This window comes from Ammodytes marinus, assembly GCF_949987685.1.
Source record: "Ammodytes marinus genome assembly, chromosome: 4".
In the NCBI taxonomy this organism is placed as follows: Eukaryota; Metazoa; Chordata; class Actinopteri; order Uranoscopiformes; family Ammodytidae; genus Ammodytes; species Ammodytes marinus.
The window spans coordinates 19,012,668-19,040,073 of record NC_137233.1 but is presented as its reverse complement, the minus strand read 5'-3'; the positions used below and the strand labels follow the sequence as shown (position 1 = coordinate 19,040,073).

The following is a 27,406-nucleotide window of genomic DNA, read 5'->3' as shown; positions in this document are numbered from 1 at the left end:
GTCTGCTGCCCGAGACAAGCCGCCTTACGGAATGGGAAATTTAATAAATGCATGTACCAAATATACAGTATTATTAATAATAAAAAAAATAAGCCACTGACTCATGCCAATGTTCCTGAACTGGGGATGTGCTTGAAGCATTCTATTTGCTGTTGGCAGTTTTGCTATTGGATCACAACCTGCCAACCTCACTATTTTGCATACCTATAACCTGATGGGGATAAGGAGGAAACATCATTTTAACTGCTGAATCTAACTCTGTTTTCTGTCCTTTGTCCTATGAGTCGATATTGGTGAAGCCCACCTCAATCCAGCATCGTGAGCCTCCTCGTTATGGAGGAGAAACCTGTGCCCAGAGCTGGAGCCTGGTTGCCTCCCGCCCTCGCCTCCTCTGCCATACTGTGGGCTCCAGCAACGTGAGCCTCCTCGTTACGGAGGAGAAACCTGTGCCCAGAGCTGGAGCCAGGTTGCCTCCTGCCCTGTGCAGAGCAGCATCATCTGCATCATCAGTAGCTCCTGTGTTAACGCTCAAAGCTTGGGCTGTGGGTCTTCGTCTGCCTATAAATATCACCTCCGGTCCGGGCCTCAAGTATAATCTACGCTCAAAAGCATCCATGGGTGCCGTGTTACTGCTGACTCATTCAAATAATTAGGGCATATATGATTTGTCTTCGTGTGCCTAGATATTAGCCCACCCTGGTATTGGATAACTTATCAGCTTTTTGTATAGATTTAAGTAGCCTCACTAAGGTATTTTTATCTAGCTGGCTTCCGCTGTAGTACGATGGTCTGGTAGGACCATAGCGTTCGAGAGGTTTCCTCAAGCAGGTACCGCGATGGCTTTTGATTCTCTTATTTACTATCAAACATGTTAGCTAATTAATAATGTATTAAGCATATACATAGATTAAGTAGCATTTTCAAATGTATTTAATTATCTGGCTTCCTACGATTGCTCAGTCAGTGTCTCAACATTAGTCTCCACCCTGTTATTCAATAAATATCATTTTGTATAGATTTAAATAGCCTCACTAAGGTATTTTATCTATCTAGCTTCCTACTGAGGGCTCAGTCAGCGCCTCCTGTCGCCACTCTTCGTTGTCATGGGGGGCAGGGGGCTGCTGTCCCTGACCCCGGCTCCGGGATGCACATGTAAGCCGAGGGAACGTGCGTCCCCTCCAGAAGGCTCGGTTGTCCACAGAAGGCTCGTTTGTCCACGGAAGGCTTGCATGCGCACTCCCGGCGGGTCAGGGGAGTTGCACGGTTTAAGCAGGTTTTCAACATAGTAACATTTCTCGCTTCCCACCGAGGGCTCAGCCAGCGCCTCATGTCGCCACTCTACGTTGTCATGACTCATGGGGGGCAGGGGGCTGCTGTCCCTGACCCCGGCTCCGGGATGATCATGCAAGCAGAGGGGGCGTGCGTTCCCTCCAGAAGGCTCGTTGTCCACGGAAGGGCAGAGAGGTGTGCTCTCTCTGCTCTGTCTTGCATGCGCACTCCCGGCGGGTCAGGGGGGTTGCTCCTGTGTCCACGCTCAAGGCTACGGGCCAATGGTCCTCATCTGCCTACGAACGCTACCTCCGGCCCGAGGCGCAAGACATCCTGAACGCCCAAAAAAGCTATGAGTGCCCTGGAAAAATAAATAAATAATAATAATAATGATCATGCATATATATATCTATATTATAAATAAAAAAAAAAAAAAAAAAAATCATAAAAAAAAAAAAAAAAAAAAAAAAATCTATACACATAGTTGGCTTAATAAATACATTTTGGCATCGATACTCTATTACTATTTAACATTAGGCATCCACTGAGGGCTCAGTCAGCATCTCCTGTCGCACTCTTATAGTATGGGGGGCAGGGGGCTGCTGCCCCTGACCTCGGCTCCGGGATGATCATGTAAGCGAAGGAGGTGTGTGCTCCCTCCAGAAGGCTCGGTTGTCCACGGAAGGGCAGAGAGGGGCTCTCTCTGCTCTGGCTTACATGGGTACTCCCGGCGGGTCAGGGGGGTTGCACTGTTTAAACAGTTTTTAGTCTAGTCGGCTTCCTCTGAGGGCTCAGTCAGCGCCTCCTGTTGCCACTCTACGTTGTCATGGGGGGCAGGGGGCTGCTGGCCCCGACCCCAGCTCCAGAGTGCTCACGTAAGCGGAAGGGGCGTGCGCTCCCTCCAGAAGGCTCGGTTGTCCACAGAAGGCTCGGTCGTCCACAGAAGGCTCGGTTGTCCTCGGAAGGGCAGAGGGGTGTGCTCTCTCTGCTCTGGCTTGCATGTGCACTCTGGCGGGTCAGGGCGGCTGCACTGTTTAAACAGGAATTTTAGTCATAAGCTTCGGCTTCCACTGAGGGCTCAGTCAGCGCCTTCCGCCACCACTCTATGTTGTTGGGGGGCAGAGGGCTGCTGTCCCTGACCCCGGCTCCGGGTTGCTCACGTAAGCGGAAGGGGCGTGCGCCCCTCCAGAAGGCTAGTTGGTCCTCGGAAGGCTCGTTGTCCACCGAAGGGCAGAGAGGTGCGCGCGCTCTCTCTGCTCTGGCTGCGTGCGCAATCCCGGCGGGTCAGGGTGGTTGCTGTATGGTCGGTTGGGGGGTCCTTGCTGCAGATCTCCTCACCTTTCGGTAATCCATGAAGCTCATGGAGGTCAGAGGGAGGGCTCTCTCTGTCTAAAAGCTTTCCACGCGTGCGCATGGAGGGGGAGGAGATCTTGGATCAGAACCATACCGCCAAATATAATTACTGCAAAGTATTCTGCTAATCGAATAAACTATATTTTGACTAAAGTATTCCTGTCTGAAATCGAGCGTATAGCGTTAGTTCAGGCAGGGTACGGACGTCAAGCGGCTGTCATCTGTGCGCATCAGCTGACAGCCAGTTTACGCCTCTAGCACGTCATTGGCCGTACACTCTAAGTGGCGCTCTATTTAAGCTGCTCTAGCCTACCTACTGGTGCTGCTTCCTCTGCAAGCTTTTGCAACCCACCTCCACCCCACCACCTCCTGTAAATGTATTGTCATCAATGTCATTTCTGTTGTCATTGACGCTTGTTCTGTTCTACACCCTAGGGGGTCCTTGCTGCAGATCTCCTCACCTTTCGGTAATCCATGAAGCTCATGGAGGTCAGAGGGAGGGCTCTCTCTGTCTAAAAGCTTTCCACGCGTGCGCATGGAGGGGGAGGAGATCTTGGATCAGAACCATACCGCCAAATATAATTACTGCAAAGTATTCTGCTAATCGAATAAACTATATTTTGACTAAAGTATTCCTGTCTGAACTAAGCAAACACCTGGATACTTATGTCTCGTTTCCACTTAGCGGCACAGTTTGGTTCGGCACGGCATGGTTATGTTCAGCATGGCATGGTAACCCTAGATCTGACTGTGTTTCCACTGCCGACAGCACCCTGACTTGGTAGGCGGGGTCTATGCAACACCATAAACAAACTTGATTAATATAGTAACGCTCCACTATGTTTACCAGCTTGTACGTGACTGTGTTTGTCTGCTGATTGGTGGTGAAAAGTGAATTTGTTTGGGTTTTTTTTAACTAAAAACAGCTGCTAGGAAAATGTGGCTTAGAACAGACACTGTAACACTCTCTAGAGCTGCAGTGTGATGAGAACTCTCTGTTGCTTAATCACTATTACCTATTACTACAAAGAAAGATCAAAATCAGGTCCAAATACTTATTAATACAGCTTTAAACATATCTATACAGTATACCTAAATGCAAAGGGAAAACATCTGGCAAGGAAAAGAAAAAACAATGATAAAATTAAAATGTGTGCTCCACCCCCCCAGCCCTGTCCCTGGATCTGAAAACGGCTTCATGTTCAGGAAAACTCCACACTGACACTTTGAATCCATCTTCCTCCAGAGGGGACCTGATAGGTATTCCTCTTGTATCCCCTGTAGGCAAGCCCTCCATCTATCTATCTCTCCCTCTTACCCTTTGCCTTACTCACTCACTCACAGTGATATATGTGTATTTTTATATATATGGTGAAAAACTGTTTTTATATTTATATACAGTAAATGTTTACCTTGAAAAATAATTTCCACTCAACTGTTTATTCACTGAATGTAGAATTCTGTCACTGCTGACATGCGGACTGATACGGCATTTGCTTTAGTTGGCATACAATGGCATGGCTGAAATAGCTTGAAAAAAAACTAAAATAAACAGCTGTCTGCAGGTGCTGTGTAGTGTATCAGCTGTGAAGACATCCTTTTTGAAGTAAGCAATTATACCCCTCCTCAACAGTACAATTCTGACTCCTACTACAGCAAAGTTTCCTCCTCGAACCCCTTAAAATAACTGTGCTGATCGCCATCTCCATAAGGTAACACACTAACTTTGCCTAAGTACATAGTACAGCCTCACTTTAACAATACTGAACTATCCCTTTAACAGTGCTTTGCAGGAACATGACATTGCAGGATCCAAACTTGTCAGGTTGCTTTATGGATCAAAACACAATGTAACCATACAAACACCAGTGACCCCCCGTGCTAAAGCCCTTACAGCTTTGTGTTGTGACATAATCATCAGGTGACAGAAATATTTTCCTTTGCACTGCACTTGTATTTGTCTCAACCTTTTAAGACCATCAAAGAACATGGTGCTGCCTGGAGCAGAGGGCAGCTGAAAAACAGATGCCGCTAGCATGGCACATTCATAACTATGTTAACTGTCAGGGTGGCAAAAAAAATGGCCGATGTATTCTGTATGTGTGAATGTGTTTGTGTGTGTGAGTGAGAGTTAGAAACTGTCAAAACATCCATTTATCAAAGAGCCCCTGAGGTGTCAGCAATGTTTCTCTCTCTCTCTCTCTCTCTCTCTCTCTCTCTCTCTCTCTCTCTCTCTCTCTCTCTCTCTCTCTCTCTCTCTCTCTCTCTCTCTCTCTCTCTCTCTCTCTCTCTCTCTCTCTCTCTCTCCCTCTCTCTCCAACACATGCGCATATACTCAACTATACATTCTGACCACACCGCTTGGTAACCACTATCTAAGTTGAAGAAAGTAAAAAAGTTTTTATTTTATTTTTATGATTTTCTAAATTCAACACTCACATGCATTGAGAATGTTAAAAGAGCTATTGGTTGTGTTAACATATGAACATATGAATAAAAACATAGAGACCTATGCTTGAATACTTGAATTGTCATACAAAACACAGCTGAATAGTCCCCTATTATAAACATATCCATCAGGTACTTTTCTGATCTGTGTTCCGAGTTGAAGTTTTACAGTAAATGTATATTTTAGTAAAAGCACCGAAAATGTTGTCTGAAGTAATTGCAAAAAGAGGGGTTCAAACCAATCTTTTCTGGGTTCTAGTCAGCGTGGCTAACTGAAGGCAGAAGTTGGCCCACAGCTACGTATATAAAGTACTTCTGCTGCCGGTCTGATAGCTTGGCTGAAGAATCCTTTTGAATGCATCATTATCAAGCTCACAACATACACAGTCTATAGTGGCACTCACTGCTCTGAGTAAATCCAACCTCCCATATGGAGACAGGCTGCTCCATGTACAGACTTACTCACTGTGTAAAAGCTGGGCACTCTCTCCAAATCACTAAGCAAAACATACCTCTCCAGAAAAGCCTTCAGCCAATGATATTATTGAATTTTTACATTACATACTAACATCACATTTTTATTTTACATAGTACATTACACCCATCGTTTATGTGCTGATTTGAATGTTTCACTCACTTTTACTTTTAATATTTTTGTATTCGCTTTTGTTTATTGTGTGTTGGCTTTATTGCTACACCTGTTTTTAATTTCCTTGTGTACTAATTTTATTGTTAAGTGTCTTCAATTATCTTGAAAAGCGCTATATAAAATAAATTTATTATTATAAAGGCCAGGACACACCAGTCCGACTTGTTTCTACTTGTTCCGACTACGCAAAAAATGGAGTCGGCCGTTTCAGGAAGCTCCAGGCTTCCCGTCGCGGCCAGAGAACACACCAAACTGACTGCTGACTTTCCGTACGCTCTGTTGCTTGCGCGGGACGTAATGTCTCCATAACAGCAGGCGGCGCTAATCTGTATTGTGGCCCGAAAAAATACAAAAGCCGGAAATGATGGGACAGCTCTCTAGAGCATAAACATAGATAGAAATACGTATTTATATTTATGGACCATAAGAGCACAATTTTTAGCAGAGAGTGTCGAGCATGGTGTCGAGCAGTCAACAAGGGTTGATGCATGTGAGTACTCTCAAAACGAAACGAACAAACACATTAAAACGATGGCTAGCTGTTGTTAGCTATTTGTGCTACCCGCCTCACTTCCGGGCTTCACTGATTCGCTAGCCCTCCACCAATCAAATTGCTCCAAATGAAAGACGGTCGGCTGCCGATTGAACATGTTCAATCGGCTCAAAACAAGCCCGACGACCTCTACGTCGGCCGACGTCACGGCACACACCAAACAGATTCGTCTCCCGACCCCCTATCGACTCAACGACGGCGATTTTCGGGCTGGTGTGTCCTGGCCTTTAAACAATCACAATCAGTTTTATGGTGTGCTATAAGAAGCAAAAAGGTATTTATTTCAGTGACGCAAACTTCCAAACTCTGTTTGTCTCGCCAGGCTAATCATTTTGGTTTTCAGGGGCCTGTTTCAGGTAGCTGGTTTTACATACTCTGGGTTTAATCATACGCTCTGAGTTGGTTAACTCAGAGCGCAGGGTTGATAAGCAACTCTGGGTTTTCGGTTACAGAACAGTGGATCAGCGTTGGGTTAATCAACTCTGAGCGTGTTCACTCTGGGTGGAGCGTGTGCATAAAAGCCATCGTCAATGGATCGCTGATAACATGATTCACCATGGAAACAGAAGAAACAAATGCGTGATCCTCCCACTTCTCCACTTCTCAAAAAAAGAAAAAAAAACTTCTCCGCTCCTCCCACTGGAGTTAGAAATATTAACGAATGAGTTTATGGTAGCCTATGGAGAATAATTAACGGGTATATTGTCACATAACTCTGATCTAATCTCCTCGGCAATTCAGAAAAAAACAGAGCAATCATTTCGCTTCCGTATGAGAAGCCATAGTCTATTTTAAAAAGTTACGCATATCAGCAGTAAAGTAATAAAGCTGGCGCGGCACAGCATTTCTGACAGTGTTTTATATTCGCTGTATTTGGGAAGCTGTAGCCTAATAGCCCACTGTGCAGTAAACAGACTGTCGCTTCTTTTAAATGGGGAGTGAAAGACATTAACGTCTGACACATAAGGTGACAGTTTCCATTGAAGAGCCTGATTGATTTATTATCAGATCCATTTTCCTCAAGTGATCACAGTTTAAATTATTATATAATTATTTATATAATTTTTATATTCATATTAGGCTATAATATGAATACTAGAACTGCAAGCAGTTGTGAACGGGGGCCAAGCCTCCCACGCGACTCGGGATCGGGCGTCGTCGTCCGCGGCGCCGGCCCCTCGCTTCACGGAATCCGGGGATGTAAAGTTTTTGAATGTGCGATGTTCGGTGTGGGAGTTATAGGCCCAAACGCGTTTTCTTTGCTTTTTGTGGTTTTGGTGCCCCCTATGGATGACATTCGCAAAACTGTGTTTGATAGAAAGATGCAGCTCAATGTACCGAACAAGTGGATGTTACATTTTTCAATGTGCGATGTTTGGTTGGGGAGTTATGAGCAAAATGAAATTGTGAACCTCTCCATTGTAAAGAGACTTTTTTGAATTTTCCCATTTTCCCGCCGAAAGACTTAGGAAATGGCGAAAAAAGGCCAAAAAATTGAAAAACTCTTTTTTTTAATAAGTCCGGCATACATAGGAATTTCTTGCCCATATTTTTTTTATAGACTCAGGTATGCCCCATGATAGTCTCCCTTGAGTTTCAAGAAAATCCCTCTTTTTTTTTTTTTTTACGGATTTTCGCAAATCTTTAAAGCGCTACCGTTTGGTCTTCCGATGGTCGTAGAAAAATTATTTGACCAACTTTTGCTCGTGGGAGTTGGTAGAGCATAATGTTTTTGGTTTCGTATAAATCGGGCGAAAACTGTAGGAGGAGTATGTTTTGGTGACTGACACAGTTTTTGCGATATAGCGAAAAATGTATATATACGCAAATGGGCGTGGCCTATCTCAAAAGATGCATCTAACTTGTGTGCATCTGTGGATATAAAGTTTTTGACTGTCGGACTTTCGGTGCGGAAGTTATAGCCCAAAACGCCTTTTCCTTTGTTGTAGCGCCACCTAGTGGCCGGGATGTCTGAATTTTTTCCTCTGCGTACGTACCATGGACCTGGATAAGCCATGCAAGTGGCATGTCCCAACCCTTTACGGTTTGGGCTGCAGCACCACTTTTACGCATGGAAGAATAAGAATAAAGAATAAAGAATAAAGAATAATCCTTACAAAAACAATAGGGTTCCCTGCCCCGCAGGGCTTGGGAACCGCGTTGCTCTGCAAAACGCGGTCCCAGCCCTTCTCGGGCTTGGCCCCCTAATAAAAGGGCTCGTCTGTGACTTTAGGATCGCACAAGTGAACAGTAACAATCGCGTGCAGCCGCAGCGTTACATGAATCCACCTGACATAAATCTGTTCAGTGGCACAGACGTTAAAAAGCATACAATACAAATATGTTTATTAATCTGAATGTAGAGCATGTCACGATGTGTAAGGTGGCCGCCTATATGAACGGACCGAGGGCTGAGAACAAGGCTACTGATCAGATAAATGATCGGTCAAACGTAAAATCATCAGGAAATGATAAAAACATCCCGATGGAGATTTCTGTGGAGTGATTTTGCTTCAAACTGTACAGGGACGCGTGTGACAGTGACACTCCTTCTTCAGTCGGAGCTGCAGCGTAAAGTGAAAACAAACTCAGGGTAGGTCTAACCACCTATCCAGCAGGTTAGACCCACGGCGTATGTTGCCGCAGTAACTGACTCTCGGTTGCATTGAACCTGCTACCTGAAACGGAAAACCCAGAGTTTCCACCAACTCAGAGCGAACAAACTCCGGGTTGCCTCAAAACCAGCTACCTGAAACAGGCCCCAGGAACATTTATACACAAAGTCACAAGTCAATAATTTTAAGTAAAAAGATTAACAACATAAACAGCAAGTTTAAAGCAACTGAAAAGTCCAGACCTGCAATCAAAAGACTAAGGCGTCTTGGCACGCGGAATGGAGGTGACGGGGAGAGAAATCCCTATGATACAGCACTGAACCACTGACGTATAGACGGAAATGGATGCATACTCAAGGGAGTGCTTTTGGATACAACCTCAGTAACCAAGGAGCTACTTCATGAACCATCATCTACACCCTGTGTAGACTTTAAAATGATCCCTAAGCTGCATATCTTATTTACCCTGATCATAATGCCTCCAACTCCAGCTTTAAATCCATGCAAACTCTTCAAGAGGAGCTCAGAAAAAAAAACTTTATCATCAAGTTATATTCCTGGCATATTGAAACAATTCAATGAGTCACTACAGGCTGAGTTTATGTAATCTAGATGTTACACCACCGGCCTGTCAGGACGTTAAGGGGATTCACATCTCACGCTGATTTCTTACACAGAAGGAAGCATCTCACCCCAGACATCTAATCCAATTCTTCCAGGTCTTGGTTCTCGGGACTTGAAAGACAATCCCATCTGTTAATGCTTGCCCACGTTCAATCACGCCAGCTTCTTCTGTTGTGAGGAGGTCATCTAAATGGTTCTACCACTTTACTGACAGCATGGGGGCAGGGAAACTGGGTGGCATCTCACTGCTCTAACTATCACTGCTGGAGTCCTAATTCTTTTACCCCGGGCATTATAACGTGGCCATTACAATATGCTAATAATACAGCGACTACGTGCCCTCTCTGTCAACCCGTTCTCTCTCTTTCATCTCTTTCCTCTCTTACTCTGCTTGGGGGCTAGGCTCACACACACACACACACACTCACACACACACACACACACACACACACACACACACACACACACACACACACACACACACACACACACACACACACACACACACACACACACACACACACAACTTCTGTGAATTTTCACTTTTACGCCAACATGGGGAGGGGAGCTGGAAGTGATGCCGTTGGAATGAGCATGTTGAGTGTTGGATGCAGTTGTCTGGCTGCAATGGAGGAATGCGTAAACACAGCCCGTGGTGTCACTTTTAGAACCGGATACCATTGAATTAAGCGCAGGCTCCTCCCCTCAACTGCAGAGAATCACTGCCTCATGCTTTCAGACGGTACAAAAATAGGAATGTGTGTGCAACAGGTGTCCGTTTGTGGTGGAGATGTGTACAGTTGCAAACATGCTGATGCTGACTGATTTGAGTCTGGTGAGAACAGCCTAATCTTGTTCAAGCTTCACATTTGTTTCTCTCCCGGAGACCGGTCCTGTCTGTTAGTGGAAGACAGCCCCTGATTGGTTCAGGTAGCGGTTGACTACAACATGTAGTGATGAATAAGCTTGTGAGAGATGGCTGGTCTCACAAGGCTAGATTGACAACTACATGAAACAATCAGAAGCTGCCTTCCACTATAGCGGGACAAACATAAGGTCGGAACGCTGGCCCCTAATTGGCCAGGTTAATTTTTTGGACCGCCTCCTCGCAGCGGAGATTGGAGAAAGGCCAGACTGATCTACGGGGGAGAAACCAATGTGAAGCTAGATCAGGCTGGTCTCGGCCAGGCAAAATTTGAGGTTGTCTTAATCATTATTGGCAACTAGAGTTAATTTAATTAAAATGAGTCTTCCGCGCTGTTTATTTCCCAGTGCTTTGAGTGGATATTTAGTTCTTACCCCATGTGAGGGATATGTCAGCCAGCCCCAGTCTCCTGTGATGGTCGTCGTGTCCAGTAGATTCACTGCAGACGAAAAAAACAAAAACACAACAACAGAGGAGGTAAGTAATGAACTTTAGACTGTTGTTTTTTTCCCCATCCACCTTGTCCTTCATCAACATCCTTCCTTTGGCAGTTTCACACACGCAAGCACGCACGCACGCACACACACACACACACACACACACACACACACCTCTGTCTGACAGGTGTGACTTATGAGGCGGCACGGCCGTCACGGCAACTCTGAGCCGGGTGTCACTGCGTGTGATGTCACCTTGACCTGGTTCACCCCTCAGAGCTGATGGCTCCTCAGGGGGCCCAGGCTCAGAACACCAAACATTTTACTCTTAAGTGTTGCAGTGTGAAAATTTACAAAATGTCAGCAGCGATGGGCTAGAAGTCAATAGTCAAATAGATTTAAATATTTATGAGGGGGTCCAAGTCAAGATCACATACAGATCGTACTGCAACTTAGTACTGCTTAGCATTCCTAATCTCCTTTCTTTCTTCTTTAAAGTGTTTGACAAGTTTATATGTTTCAGGTAAGGTACAAAAGAACATATAGCATGTCACAATTACAGCTTTAGAGTGAATGCAATCTATCAACCCAATAAGGAATTTAAAAAAATAAAAAATATAAAATGATACACTGGCACTGACACTATAACTGACTGCTGGCTTTGAAATATGTGTTGTGTGTCTGTTGGGACCCTGTCAAATCACCCCAATGAATTTGTATGCAATCTTGCGGCATCTCAAATTCACCACACATTCAGTCTGATGAACACACCTTTAGATGTGAGTGGCAGGATATCAGAGGAAAAAAAGGATGGATAGACGGATGAAGCAAAACCACTGTGAACCTCTGGATTCTACCCAATGGCAGTGTCCATATCTCACGGTCTAGCAGGTGTGTGTGTGTGTGTGTGCGTGTGCGTGTGCGTGCGTGTGTGCATGCCTGTGTGTCCTTTAACACTTGATGCTGCCCCAGGGCTGCTTGTCAGGCAGGCAAAGGCAACTGATGTTCCTCACATTAGAATGGGTTTAACAAAACACTTCACACCTCTTACATTCATCCTGCCGTCTGACACTTGCTCTTTTCCCCGTCTCTCTTGCATGTTAAAGCCTCACTGTGCAACGTATTTGCCTTGAAGCGGGACGTGTCTAGGTTAGACCTGGCGTCCTCCCCCTCAGCTATACCAAGAACAGGAAGTATTTAAAATGTCTCATACTGATGAGTTTTCAGATACACCCTCAGTGATTATGTGGTTACTTAAATTTTTTTGGAATAAATATCTGACATAAGATTTTCAGTACTTTACAATGAGGGTATATTAATGTACTGTAAGTTAATGCTTTATTAATGCTATTAATGGGTAGTTAATTAATGTACCATAAGGGCGTACTCACATTAGGCCATCTGTACCATGCCCAAGTACATTTGCCCCCTAGTCTAGTACGTTTGAAATCTTTAGGCGCAGTGTGAGTACAGGCCAGCAGGGGAGTGGGGGAGTCATGCTTGGGCACGGTACAGGGCAACTTTGCCTAGTGTGAGTGCACCCTTATTGTATTAATGTTACCAGATTTTCTGTCTTTCTGTTCTTTTTTTGTTTGTGTCTTAGTCCACTGTCAAAAAGTACCCTCATCCCCCTTGTTTCTTTTTAATACTTATTTTTACACCACCTCCAGAAAATTAAATGTTATCAAGTTGAACCACTAATACAGTTTGAAAAGTGACTTCTGCCTCTGCAGAAAACATCTCAGTAATGAGTAGCCTACTGAACGTGTGTGCACAGCCATGGTACACTTACAGATGGCTTCACACCTTAGACCTCATATCTGTGTAAGCACTCAGCACTGTGTGTCTAATGCACGCCTAGTTCAGACTACAAGATTCTCCCACCTGCTGACAGGTTGTAGACATTGCCGACGAAAGCCCCAGATCATAGACACACCCCTGTGAGTTTTGATGGCTATGTGTGAACTGTTCAAAGACGAGATCAGAGTGTGATCAACGCATTCGCAGCCGCGTCACATTCGCCCCACAAATATCTCTGTATGTATGAGTGTCCAAATCATGTTGTGTTAAAAGGCGTGTGACAATGAGTGCGCAGAACACAGGAATAGGGGACACCGGGGAACACAATACAATAACTACGGCTATTGCCTCGACACTTAACTATTTGGAAGACGGCCCTCACATCTTTCATTAGCAAGAAAGAAGAATTGTCTGTTTTGCCGACCGACCACGGCAAAAGTTTAATTTACCAGTTAACCCCCGCTGTTCGCTAAACAAACGGGGCTTAATACGTCACCTTGTTTATTGCTCTGATTGGTCGTAGTGCTATCCAATAGTGTGCAATGGTATTTGAAATGCACACGTAGGTGCCGCCCCTTGGTCTATTGATAGTGGCCAGACCCTATATCGTTCTAGATGTGGGTCTGGATTTCCAGGCTACTTCGTGGGCTCTTATTGGGATTAAGTGTCAGGGGGTGACACCAGTTTGTAAACACAGCCATTCTGAGAAATAAAGAGAGACTTTTGTGGAGCTGATAGGCTTAATCAACATTGTGTCAACTGGTTTGGCGATAGATAGTGATGGTGAGATGAGGCCCTGTGAATGTGTCGAATCTTTCTGGCCAAATGCTTCACCAAAAAGCCTGATCAACAAAGCCCCATTTAACAGCTCATTTAGGAATACTGACATCTGCTGGTATGTTACGGTAGTGGCTCTCTTATTTCACGTAGCGAGCATAGATAGTATATAAAGCGAGGCAGTCGCATGATTTCAGAAAACGGGGCTTCGTTTGTCTTTAGTCACGTGGTACTGTGACAAACGATACAGTCCTCGAGACAGGCTTCATCTGGACACGCCCCCTTTGCGCGACACAGGCTTCGGGGCTTTCGTGTCGGACCTAACATCACCAGCGATAGATTAAATGTAAACAACATTTGGTGGCTCTACATAGCAGGAGTCAGCCGTTCTGAAAATAATAATAAGCCTGACGTCACAGCCCGGCTCAAGGGACGACAATGAGGAAACCACACAAGAGTTTAAGTTTAACCAAATAATAGTTTATTTAGACAGAGTTTAAAGTAAGCTACTAAGTGGTGCATGAATGTCAGTAATCAGCAATGGGTGCTGTGTCTGTGTGAATGAAATGTATGTGCAAAGCAAAACTAACGGAGCAAAACCAAACCAAAGCAAACCATACATCAAGGAAGGGAGCCCCAAGTGGCTGATTCCTACATCTTATATAGCTGAGGAGATCAGCCAGCATGGGTGTTTGTAATTAGACTAATCATCTCCTGGAAGCCCGCCAATCAGGAGGTGCCAGGAGCTGTCACACTGCACACAGGATACTTGTTTTAAACCAACCTGTACTTAGAGGCATATGGGATGAGGTATATCTATTCTGTCTATTCTGGGTAAGCCCAATAGGCTAATAAACAGTTATTGGTTGCTGCTAGTTGGAAAGAGAGAGAGAGTTTTGTATTTCTTTCTTTGAAGTGTCAATTTGTCACTTCCTGTGGGTCAAGAAGCATCTCCACCCACAACTCATCAAGGCTCATAGGCTGAGTGTGAGGCATGCTAATGGGGATGTGCAGCCCTCCAGTCTGCTGCAAGCTCCACTTCATGATTTAGCCCAAAATAAGACGGTAGTATTTTTCCATAAAAATCTCGCCAAGTGGCACAAGTCACATGATTTCTCGGTGCAAAGACACACACACACACACACACATGCACTCACACACACATGCACTCACATGTTGCAATTAGCCGGTGTGTCACTCCCTCCTAATTCGAGCACTGGGCTGCTGAGGAGGCCAGTGGGTCAGAACACTAGGACAGATGGCAGTGCCACCATCCTCTCATATCTCCATCCCTCCCTCTCTCTCTCTCTCTCTCTCTCTCTCAGGCATCCTGTCGCCTTGGTATTGATGATGCAACCGGCCCATCTCTCCTCTCCCGCACTCCAAGCCAAGGTCACAAATGGATTCCGCCAATTTACCCTCCTCTGAGTGCTCTTCATCGGCCCCACCACGGTGACATAATGAAAGCAGCTTATATCGGCTCCAAGTGGATTTAATCATTCTTCGACGCACCAAGGGGAAATTGTGCTACATGTGATTTAAAAAAAAAGACAAATATAACCTCTACCTGAATCCCTGAAAAAGATGTAATGTGTTATGGCCACAGCGCAAATGTATGAAAGATTCATGGATGCCCCCGGTGTGGTATTAATTTAATTTCCACACAAATGAGAAATATCCTCTGTCTTTGAAGGTGGTGGGAGTCATTTATCTCATTTGCTCCCAAGCCCATCTGAATTATGACTTGTGTACAGCAGGCGGTAGGGTTTAGTGGCGTGTCTGGCGCTGGTTAATTTAATGTTGAAAGAAGGCTCTGAACAAAACAGAGGACAAGACAGTAAATAGCTCCTTGTGTTTGACTTCTTCTCTTACATGGCAGACAGCAGATGTCAGGCCCACCTGTTTCTTCATGGTCAGGTTCTCAACTCCTTCAACCTAAATTTCAGATGTTGTCGCGACAGCGAGCTTAAAAAGAGCTTCACATTGAATGGATTTAATTCAGCGTGGTTTTTCAGATCATAATCATAATCAGAATCAGCTTTATTGGCCAGGTTTGCGTAAACAAACAAGGAATTTGACTTCGGCAACCATTGCTCTCCAAGTACAACATTCACTAAAAACTAGGGATGGGGCCAATCCGATCCAGTATCTGTATCGGGTCCGATATGGCCGAAATCTGCGTATCGGATATCGGACTGACAGCTCCGATATTAAAATTCGATTTCTTTTTTTTTTTTTTTTTACTATGTAACATGCGCCGATGTTCGGTGGAGGGAGAGAGGACATCACTTTATAATTTGACATACAGTACATATGAGTTTGTTAGCCAGTGAGCTAACCAAAGCTAATCCAAGTCAAGGAAGTGGAGAGGCTTGTGACAAATTCTACTATGTAAAATACAGCCAGAGAGAGAAAGACTGTTTAGACAAACAGACCACCACATATTCTAGTGGGGCAGAAGTGATCATTGAGAAGGATTTCTGCCTTTAAGATAAACCTATATGCATTTGTGTATATTTATTGCTCTTTTAAATTAGAATTGCTTAAGCCTTCCTATACATAACATCACCACCAACGAAAAAATGTATAACAATTATGATATCGTATCGGTCAGTATCGGTATCGGCCGATATCCAAACCCCAGGTATCGGAATCGGATCGGAACTAAAAAAAGTGGATCGTCCCATCCCTACTAAAAACTAAAACATTAAAAATAATGTTAAGTAAACAATATTACAAATGAACAAAAACGAATAAACAACAACAATTCAAGAGATGGAAGAAATGGTGCAATCAGTCAGTTAGTGATTAAGAATTTAAAAAAATATATATATATAGATATACGGTATATATACACGGTCAGATTTAAGATTACAAAATAAATATAAAAATATAAGTACAGTGCAAGGCAGATCAGTGCAGAGGTAGTGTTAACAATATTTGAGTTTGTAAATATACATGAGGTACATCACAATTGTTAATGGACCTTCAGCGACAGGATGTGGGAGTTCTGAGAGTTCAACAGAGTGACTGCTTGGGGAAAGAAGCTGTCTTTGTGTCGGGTGGTTTTGCCCTGTATCGCGTACCAGAGGGGAGGAGGTTGAACAGAGTATGACCAGGATGTGAGGGGTCTGCTGAGATTTTAACTGCCCTTTTCCTGACCCTGGACTGGTACAGGTCCTGGATGGAGGGGAGGTCAGCTCCTATGATCCTCTCTGCAGTCCTTATTGTCCGTTGCAGTCTGGCCCTATCCCGTTTGGTGGCTGACCCAAACCAGACAGTGATGGAGGTGCAGATGACAGACTGAATGATGGCGGAGTAGAAGGTGGTCAGCAGATCTTTTGGCAGATTAAACTTCCTTAATTGTCGCAGAAAGTATAACCTCTGCTGGGCCTTTTTCCGGACAGAGTCAATGTGGGGACACCATTTTAGGTCCTGTGAAATGGTTGTTCCCAGGAACCTGAAGGACTCCACAGTGAACACTGTGTCGTTCTGGATGGTGAGGGGGAGGAGTGGGGGGGACTTCTCCTAAAATCCACTGACATCTCTAGAGTCTTCTTGTTGTTTAACTCCAGGTGGTTCTGACTGCACCACTCGACCAGCTGGTCCACCTCCTGTCTGTAGGCAGACTCATCACCATCCTGGATCAAACCAATGACGGTGGTGTCATCTGCAAACTTGATGAGTTTTACGGACGGGTTCTTTGAGGTGCAGTCATTGGTGTAGAGGGAGAAGAGCAGCGGGGAGAGGACACACCCCTGTGGCGCGCCAGTGCTGATGGACCGGGTTTTGGATGTGGTGCTCCCCAGTCTGACATGCTGCTGCCTGTCAATCCGGAAGCTGATGATCCACTGACAGGTGGTGACAGGAACTACAAACTGGGTGAAATTATGATGTAGGAGTTCAGGGATGATTGTATTAAATGCCGAGCTGAAGTCGACAAACAGGATCCTGGCATACGTCCTTGGGCAGTCGAGGTGGTGCAGGATGTATTGTAGTCCCATATTGACAGCATCATCCGCCGACCTGTTTGCCCTGTAGGCAAACTGCAGGGGGTCCAGCAGGGGTCCAGGCTCAACACCAGTCTTTCGAAGGCTTTCATGACCACAGACGTCGGGGCGACCGGCCTGTAGTCATTTAGTCCTGTGATGGAGGGTTTTTTGGGGACTGGGATGATGGTGGAGCGTTTAAAGCAGGAGGGCACTACACACAGCTCCAGAGAGCTGTTAAAGATCTGCGTGAAGATTGGCGCCAACTGTTCAGCACAGACTCGCAGACAGGATGTCTGACACCATCAGGTCCTGGAGCCTTCTTGATTTTCAGCTTCTGAAACAGCCGGCACACATCCTTCTCGTAGATAGTTAGCGCAGGTGGGGGGAGGGGGTTGGGTGTTGAGGGAAAATCTTTTGCGCGTGAGGGGTGTGATGGTGGGTGCTTTTCAAACCTGCAGTAAACGTCATTCAGGTCGTCAGCCAATCTGAGATTTTATGCAGGGTGGGGGGGTGCCCTCTTGTAGTTTGTGATCTGTTGCAGGCCTTTCCAAACTGATGCAGGGTCGTTGGCTGAGAGGCTACTATTTAATTTCTCACTGTAGCTTCTTTTGGCTACCTTGATCTCCTTTGTCAGATTGTTCCTGGCCTGCTTATATAGGTCCCGGTCCCCGCTACTGTAGGCCTCCTCTTTGGCTCGACGCAGCCTCCTAAGGTTAGGAGTAAACCAAGGTTTGCTGTTGTTGTATGTGCAGAAGATCTTGGTTTGCACACAGATGTCCTCGCAAAAACTGATGTAAGATGTTACAGTGTCAGTGAGCTCGTTGAGGTCTGTAGCTGCAGCTTCAAAAATGCTCCAGTTGGTGCAGTCAAAACAAGCCTGCAACTCCAGCTTTGATTCCCTTGTCCATTTATTTACAGTCTTTGCCACAGGTTTAGATGTTTTTAGTTTTTGTTTGTAGGTTGGAATGAGATGAAGCAGACAGTGGTCGGAGAGACCTAGAGCTGCCCGGGAAACTGCACGGTAGGCATCCTTTAAAACAGTGTAGCAGTGGTCAAGTGTATTTTTGTCTCTGGTGGGAATCTTGATATGCTGTCTGTATTTAGGGAGTTCCTGGTTGAGTTTGGCGCTGTTAAAATCCCCAACAATGATAGCGAGAGAGTCCGGGTGTTTTTTCTCTGTGTCTGTTATCTGGTCGGCCAGCTGTTGCAGCGCGTCTGCTACGCAGGCTGACGGTGGTATGTAAACACCGACCATAACAAACGAGGAGAAATCCCGCGGAGAATAAAAGGGCTTGCAGTTTAAGAAGAGGGTCTCTAAGTGAGGGCTGCACGTCTTTTTCAGCACTGTAACATCTGTACACCAACCTTCGTTTAAGTAGAAGCAGATTCCTCCGCCTTTCGTTTTCCCCGAAAGCTCTGTGTTGCGGTCCGCTCGGATGAGTTGGAAACCGGGCAGCTGAAGTGCGCTTTCCGGTATGCGTTCACTGAGCCATGTTTCAGTGAAACACAGCACGGCGGATCTGTAAAAGTCCGAGTTGTTTTGGTTAAGAAGCAGCAGCTCGTCCATCTTGTTTGCCAGGGACCGGACGTTTGGCTGGAAGCGAAGTGCGTAATCCCCGTTTCCTTAATCTCACCAGCGCTCCTGCTCGTTTCCCACGTCTGCGTCTCCGGCAGATTCCATGGAGAACTGCTGCGCCTCCAACCAGGATTTCCATAAAACTTGCTGAGTTTGTGAACACCGGAGAAGAGGTACCTGAAGAGGTTTGCCTGATGTTTAGAAGTTCCTCTCTGGTAAATGTTGTTGGTGAAAAACCGCAGAAAACGTAACAAACGCACAAAAACAAAGCACAAGAGAGCGAAGTACCGAGGCTGCCATCCGCGGCGCCATTTTCAGTACTGACTGAACATTGTGACCTTACTGAAGAGTGCTATGGCCACAGGAGAGAAAAGAAAGGAGAGGAGGAGTATTTTTTTTTATATTATTGCACGCTTCCAGATTAAACATGACAGTCCAAGACAGCGGTAACGTTAGGAAGATGTTGACAGATTCGAACTTCCAGGATAAATAACTCAATATGCAATATTGTATTGAAAACACAAACTATTTAACCTTGCTACGGCCTAATTTTCACCAAAATCCGACAAGCTCGACCTATAACTGCACTGTATAAGAGTGAAGGTAGTTAATAGTTTTTGCTTTGGTGTTGCGCTTTTTAGACAGCCCTTTAATTTCACAGCCCGCTGCACAAAGAGAATATATAAAATATATTATTATTTTAGCTTAGAGGATGTCTGGTTTCAGTTAAAATAAGTTTATAGCCCATTGCCTGCCTTATTACGATGGCAGAGATGCATCGTTAGTGTTTTAACAACCCTTTCAATAATTTTATTTATGAGTTATTGAACCCGGAAGTTAGAATATGTCAACATATTTCCAAATTTTCCGCAGTCTGGAACTGTAAAGTTTATTCTCAATATTGTATCTTGTCTTTATTTTCGCCATTTCATTTTTATTCAACATTGTATTTCAATTCTTGAAGGAAATCATGAAAACAAAAATGTCCATCTCTCATTTCTTTCTCTCTTTCGTGGCCTTAATACTCTTCTGTATGACCTTGATGTGAGCTAGCTCTAAAGTCTGCCTCACTAAACCTCTTCACTGTGCAGCAGTGAAGAGTTTAAAGCCTTGGTTTGGGCTGTGCATTGGATCAAGTGCTTCTCCTCGAGGACTCCGGGCCTCGATATTGAGTTTGTACCTTTTTCAACAAAATCACAAACCACTGACACCACCAGCCCCCTCCACTTGTCCCCGCACCACCTCTACCAATCCCCCACCCCCCCACCCTCGCACCCCTCCACAACTAGGAGAGAGCGCCAAATGAAAGAGCTGTCCGCCGACTCGTGAGCTTGTTTTTTGCTCGCTCAAGAGACACGCCACATATTTCCCAGGGCGGTGGTCAACTCTCCTCCCCCATTAATTTCCTCCTATACCACCTCCAAACACTCAATCTGGACACTAGGTTAGCAGGTGTGTGGACGCCTGCGGCCTAGTATCCACATCACGGGCATGTATCAAATCAGGCAGGCCTACCGACTCTGTTGAAATGCATCGATGCAAGCACGCATGCACACACACACACACACACACACACACACGCACATTCCCACACACACATACATTCCTGCATTGCCAACAGTGGACTATGGCTTTCATTGTGATCAAGTGTGGACCTCTATTTCTGGTCATTTAAAAAGAAAAAAAACACAATAGAACATTTATTTTAAGGTCTTTGGTCAGAATATTACTTTCAATGTGTCAATGTATAGTCGCCAAGAGGGGACTTAAATCATTGAGCGATATCTACATATCAAAGAGGGAACACACACACATACACTATATATGTCCCTATCAGTGTACATGGCAGGTTGAAAGAGGGAGTAAATGTGTCTGAAGTCAACATGGAAGAATTATGGGCTGTCTTGGAAGAAGTGGAGTTTGCCTGCAGCGCCTGCGGCGAATCCAAATAGCCGACAACAACATTGTCCCCTTTAGAGAAAAAAAAACCCCACACACACACACAGAGAAAGGGGGATCTGAAGAAGGAGGAAATGGCGGAATACAGCAGACGCTCAAAACCTAATTTCCACCCAAAAAGACATGGGCATACATTTCAAAAGGAAAACTGCAGCCATTATTCTACACCAAGTGCCTAAACACACACATATACATACATACACACAGACAGAACACCACATGTGAAGGCAATCAAAAATGTGCATTGTACCGTGTTTGGGGAAAGGAGAACGAATCCCTGAAAAACGTGCATTTGGCAAATGTATACCCTCACCAACACACACACACACACACACACACACACACACACACACACACACACACACACATCGATAGCACAGCTATTGGGCCAGACAAGGACTATGACAGCTGTGTAATTATCTCATCAACACCTCTCTTCTCTAACAAGCTTCTCCTTCTCTTCTCGCCGCCTGTAAAGTTCCTCATCAGCGCCACAACCAGAGCACACGATAAAAGCCTTCACAGAGAGGAGCTCCACCAAACACACACACACACACACACACACACACACACACACACACACACACACACACACACACACACACACACACACACACACAGCTATCTTCGTTCCTTTCTAGTTTTGTTTTGCATTTGCTCCAAAGTCCTAAAGCCGATTCCCCACTCTCCAATTACGAAAGCATATCCACATAAATTACTACCTCTCAAGGAAACACACACACACACACACACACACACACACACACACACACACACACACTCAGTCTTTTTGCACAAGGCGGTAACAAACCAATACAAAATTACTTGAAACAATGAACAGACTTTTCTGTTTTTCTCAGCACTAATGCTAATGACGACTAGTGACAGGTTCAGGGAAGTGTGCCGAACTAAATTGGACACGTAAAATGAGAGGTAGAACAAGACTGCAATAAGAGTAAGTTCAATGACTCCGTTGATTCACTGATTTGTTAATTTGCTGCCTGTGAGCAAAGTAGTGGAGTAAGGAGCACAAAGGTAGTGGATCGTGTTATTAATGCACACAGGGGACCTTCAAGTAAACAAGCATGGCAGGAGATTAAATCAAGTCCCCCTTATTTTTTTAATGCATTGTCTGGATGTCCTTAGTTATATGTTGGTTGTTTTCTATGTTCCTGCCCAATTGTTAGGATTTGTATGTAGTATGTCCAATCTAAATGGTCTAACACACTGTGAGAATAAAGTATAAAGAAAATAATGTAAAAAATGAAGTCCCTGCAAAAATGTTAAGATCAAAACAATACGATAAGGCAAAGAAAATAGCATGATTATCCTTGTGCAAGTTCCATTTTGTAGAAAAAACATAAACTCTTCATTCAGACGGAGCTGTCACTGTTTACACCCAGGTTCCCTGAAGAATTTGCTTTGTGCTTTGACAGAATGTGCACAGAGCATCAGTGAAAACACTTTCTAAACAGACTTTTGGAAAGTTGACTCAGCCAGTAATCCTTTTCATTTATACAGAGTAAAGTGAGGGGGGAACAGAGTTGTGTGTGGATTTCTCCATGATGAAATTCTCTGAAAATAAACCACCAAACATGGGGGAGCAAACACTCCCGAGCTGGGATGACTCCACAAATAACTTATATTGTTGTTGCTGGAACTGTTACCTTAAAAACCTGACTTATGTCACAATACATTATGGCAGCTTTTGTGCGGGTTACATATCTTCATTTCTCACCTTATTTTCTTATGACTTCTTACAACTATTAGAACTTAGGCCCTGTTCTCACGGTGAAAACGTGACAGTTTTCCCGTTTTTGGTTTAAAAAAAAAACCCCCGTCCAGACACAATTTATCTGACATCTTCACTCGTACACATGTTTTCCGAGGAAACGGGACGAAATCGCTGTAGTAAGCATGCCATGCCAGCAGTTGGCGGTACAAGGTAGTAGTAGATAGCTTTTCCGGTACAATTTGTTGCATAAAACCTTACTGAAACCGAAAATTAATGCCACTAACGTTCATAAAGCGGTTGATGTAAGCTTGGGGTTACAAGTATTGTAAATGACAAGCTTTCTGTCCTCTTATTTCACCGCATTGAACTCGTGAAAATAGAAGACATGCTGGTAGTGAAGGGGCTTTGTGAGCGGCTACGGCTACTTTCCTGTTAGGCGTACTTCATAATAAAAGTCAACTCACGTTTGTCCAGTGAAATGCTATTAACGTTTAGCCAGTGACATGCTTTTACTGTGAAGCCGTAGCCTTAATGCTCCTTTTGTTGAACAGTAACTTAACCGCTGCAAACTATGGATAGTGTTTTTTTAATGTAGAGAGAGCCGTGTCCCTGGCATATAGAAGCTACACACGTTTATTTTGCTAGAAAACCGGCAGAGCACAAATCTTTCCCCTGACAAAGTGGCGGGTGCATGGTATCAATAACTTACTAATAGACTATAGACTAAATTGGCGAGTGTTATATTTGAGCCCTGCACGACACTCTCCGCTGATCACAGTGATGGTGCCGCGGAGACACCGTGCATGTTATGTTGTCTTCTAACTTTATAACTCGCGTGTGGGTATTTTGACAGCAAATGTTATAGACTATGCATACGTGAAGTGGAGCCGTGACGTCAGCGTTATCAGGGGAAATGGTTTCGGTGTTTACAAGAAACCAAAACCGTTGTGTTTTCCAAAAAATCCTCCCTGGGAGTAGATCTCAAAAACTTGTGGTTTCATGCCTGCGTTTGCTGTTTTCATGTACATGAAATATATAGTGCAACCGTGGGAATTTTTCCACGTTTGCACCGTTTCGTGTTGCCGTGAGAACACGTGAGGGCCTTATTCTGTAAAGCTTCTGCAAAACTATGGTGGCCCTGGGAGCTCAATGCAGAGCTACTTAAGAAAAGAGTAACTCAAGAAAACACATGCAAATAGAAACATTGGCCGCGTTTCCCAGAATCGATCGTTCTTTGGGGCCAAAGAAGGGTCGAAAGAAGGGTTCGCCAAAGAACGAGCGTTAAGATACGGGTGTTTCCCAGATGGCTTCTTTGGTGCCTTCTTTGGAGAACGCGTAAGTTGAAGCGAAAGAGGCTCTTTGGTGGGAGCTGTCCACCGCGGTCGTGCTGAAACTGAATAAATCGATGCCAGGCGAATCGATCACCCACCTCTTTATCAGCGCACAGGTGGAATTAGGCTACGCATGTATCGTGTGTGTGTGGGGGTGTGTGGGTGCGGGGGGGGGGGGGGGGGGGGTGGCAACAAGTGTATCCAAGTAGTAATCAAGCCCATTAGCGCATATATACCCCGTGGATAGGCACACACATGTGAGAGTGGAAGAAAGCGGCAGAAAAAGAAACAAGCGGGCACCGTCGTTTACCGCGGAGGAGATGGGCGTTAGTGGACGAGGTCTGGCAGCACCGGGCAGTTTTATTCGGGGGAACAAGGGGCAAAAAGAACATCACGGTGAAGAACCGTGTTAGGCAGGCCATAGCCGAAAATATGTCCCCCTCCATCCCATGTGGCCTGCGTGACTGGCGTGCTGTGAGGAAGAAGTGGCAGGAGTTCCAGAACCAAACAAAAAGGAAGAGTGCGAAGGTTTCACTAATCAATCTCCCTTCGTTGCAGGTGATGCAGACGCCCAGTAAAGACAGCGCAGAGTAACCCCTCCCCCATATGGTTTCAATAAACTACTTTGGTTTCCTTTTCAACCATGTATTGTGTGTATCATTTTGCATTGAAATGAGAGTGTCAAACCTATAGCAACAAAAAGTCCCAGGCAATTTGTCATTTATCTAAGCGTAGGTTAATGACGTGTGCGTATAGTGTGCCCTTTCAACAGCATTCCAGTGCCAGACTTTCAGGTAAAGCACTCGGACACGGCAGCAATACTCATAGTGTGCAGGACGTTACATGTAGCCTACATCTGCTGGTTCTGTTTATTTATTTCAGCCTTCAGGCCTGAGAGTATATGGGTGATGTGGTGGTTGTGGGTTTATGGTTTAGTGATCAGTGCTTGCTTGGTGACTGGTGGTGAAGAGGTAGGGGCTGGGGGTTGTTGGACCTCAGAAGAGGTTGATATGTTCTTAAAAACGCAGCGCAGTCAGAAGCTGCATCTCCGGGGGGCTGAAGGAAAAATTGCATGTGTGTGGAGACACCAGAGTGATCAGCCGTTGGATCTCCGCACGGCCGGGGCAGTCGGTACTTTGCCTGGACGGCCCGGTCTGATAGCACGTCCAGTGGGGAGAAGTGCCGACGCACGTATGCATTTATGTAAACCGTCTGGCTTCGCGCACGGCGAGGCTGTTGTAATGCAGCCATGGTTTCTCACACGCGCGGACTTTGGCAATGCCTTTATAGCAGGTGGAGCCGCTCTGGATGAGGTTCAGCTGAGTTCAATTAAATCTGTTTCCTTGATATCTGTCAAATGCCACAGGGTTGTGGATGTTTTTTTATGTGTAGTACTATAAACTCACATGTGTGTGGAAAACGTAAACGTGTAATTCATTAAAACATTTTTTTTCTCTACTATTAGTTTATGTTTATTGCGCCAGGTCCGCATTGAACATTGTTTTATTATTTCGAAAAGTGGAGGAAATAAATTTCCCTGACGCAGCATGATCACTGACGATTTGGTCGCTAAGAAGGTTGAAAGAGTGGGTCAGCGCCGTCGTACAGTTCCATCTTAGTGAAAGTACTACTTTCGCTAAGAACGAATCTGGGAAACGCATTCTTCTTTCACAGCGTTCTTAAGAGCGCTCCAAAGTAGTACTTTGCCCAAAGAGGCTCTTAACGATTCTGGGAAACGCGGCCATTATGAGTAGAAATAAAGACACTTGAGTGTGTTTTCTGTTTTGGACGATGTTTCACTTTGCTGCATCTTTATAAATGCATGTGAATACTTTTTTTATTTTCTTGAGTTGCGTCAAGCTGTGTTTGTTTTCTGAGTGCGTTGAGGTCTCAAACAGTTAAACCCAACTGTAAATTATATATGTATATAAACTAATAAGCTACAATTATCATTTCATAATGCTTGCAACTACATCTAAATGCCAAATAAGGGGTTTTAAAGTTAAGAGATAAAGTTACGAGTGACACAGTGTGTGTGTGTGTGAGTGATTGAGTGATTGAGTGAGTGAGTGAGTGAGTGAATGAGTGAGTGAGTAAGTGAGTGAGTGAGAGCCTCCCTCAGACATTTATTCACTACAAGCCACCTCAGAATGACCAAACTCCATCAAGTCCAAATCTTCTGTAGTCTAATAACGTTCTGTTGCTTATTGCATGAAAGAAGCAATCGATGCGAGTGGGGATGCACTTAGCAGGAATGCAGATTTTCTCTTCATGTCTCCTGGCAACAGATAAAATGGCAACAACACGACCTTGACAAGAGACGTGGAGTTAATTCTACTAACCATTGTTTAACAAGAAAGGCAAAGGCAATGATGTGTTAATAGTAAGACTTCAACCTGCCACGGTCGTCTGATATGGTGACAGAGCCCTTGACAGTGTACGGAGGCAGCTCGTTACTCTTGGTTGAGTGTGTAGGCAGGGAATTAATATATTTTTTTTAAATAAATAAATTGGTTCTTGCTGCTGTCATGAATTACAAACAATTACTTCAAACTACTTTTGTTAGTCCTATTCTCTTCCTCAACCCAAAGTCTTTCGATCCCTCTGAAGATGTTAAAATCAAAACAAATGTAATTTTTTTAAAGAACTCAGTAATTTCATAAAATATCTGGGAAGTACCTTTTAAGCAAACAAACAGGAAAATTGTGCATATTTAGAGGACTACTTTTTGCAGCGGATTAATACACATTTGGTGCTTCAGTGAATATTCGGGGCAGCAAGACAGTATATCTCGGACCGAATCAAATGAAACTATTAGCGCATGTGTTCATGGTGATGAAGGAACATTATAGAAATAATGCACAACTTTCTGGTATCAACAAAGCAATCCCTAACCTCATGAAACCTTATATGAATATAACCGCAGTTTTAAAATATTATAATTACACTTCGGAGTTATCCATAGGTGGATGATCAGATTTATATTGACGACATCATCTTACCAATAGCTGCTCTAGTGTCATGCTATGTTATGCAGTCCATGATGCCCAGTGGTTAGTTTAAACAGAGTGAATTAACCAATTGAATCCATAACCGACTGATAACCTTTCAACAAACATTAAAATACTTTTCTTTCAATTCAGATTGTATGGATTCATGTAGAGGAATAGACAGATGCAAACAGACCAGGTTAAGTAAGATAAACACCTACATGTACATGTTTATTAACCGTTTTAAAAACTAGTAAGAAAGAAGACATGTTATGAAAGAGAAATAGACTACAACTCTAAAAATTTAACTTTGCTTGAAGAAAACAATGGGTTTGCCCATTAAGCTATCTATGTCTGTTACCTTTGGTGCAGT

The 27,406-nt window shown here is 44.4% G+C and overlaps 1 protein-coding gene across 1 annotated transcript in view; it reads right to left on the bottom strand.

Moving 5' to 3' along the window:
- The window catches only part of epha8 (eph receptor A8), a gene marked incomplete at both ends in the record, with an annotated part of 137,672 nt that overhangs the window by 87,527 nt on the left and 22,739 nt on the right, over nt 1-27,406 (bottom strand). The window contains one exon of the mRNA XM_080026042.1: nt 10,811-10,875. Within this exon, the coding sequence (XP_079882168.1) occupies nt 10,811-10,875 (65 nt within the window). The remainder of the gene's footprint in view (nt 1-10,810; nt 10,876-27,406) is intronic.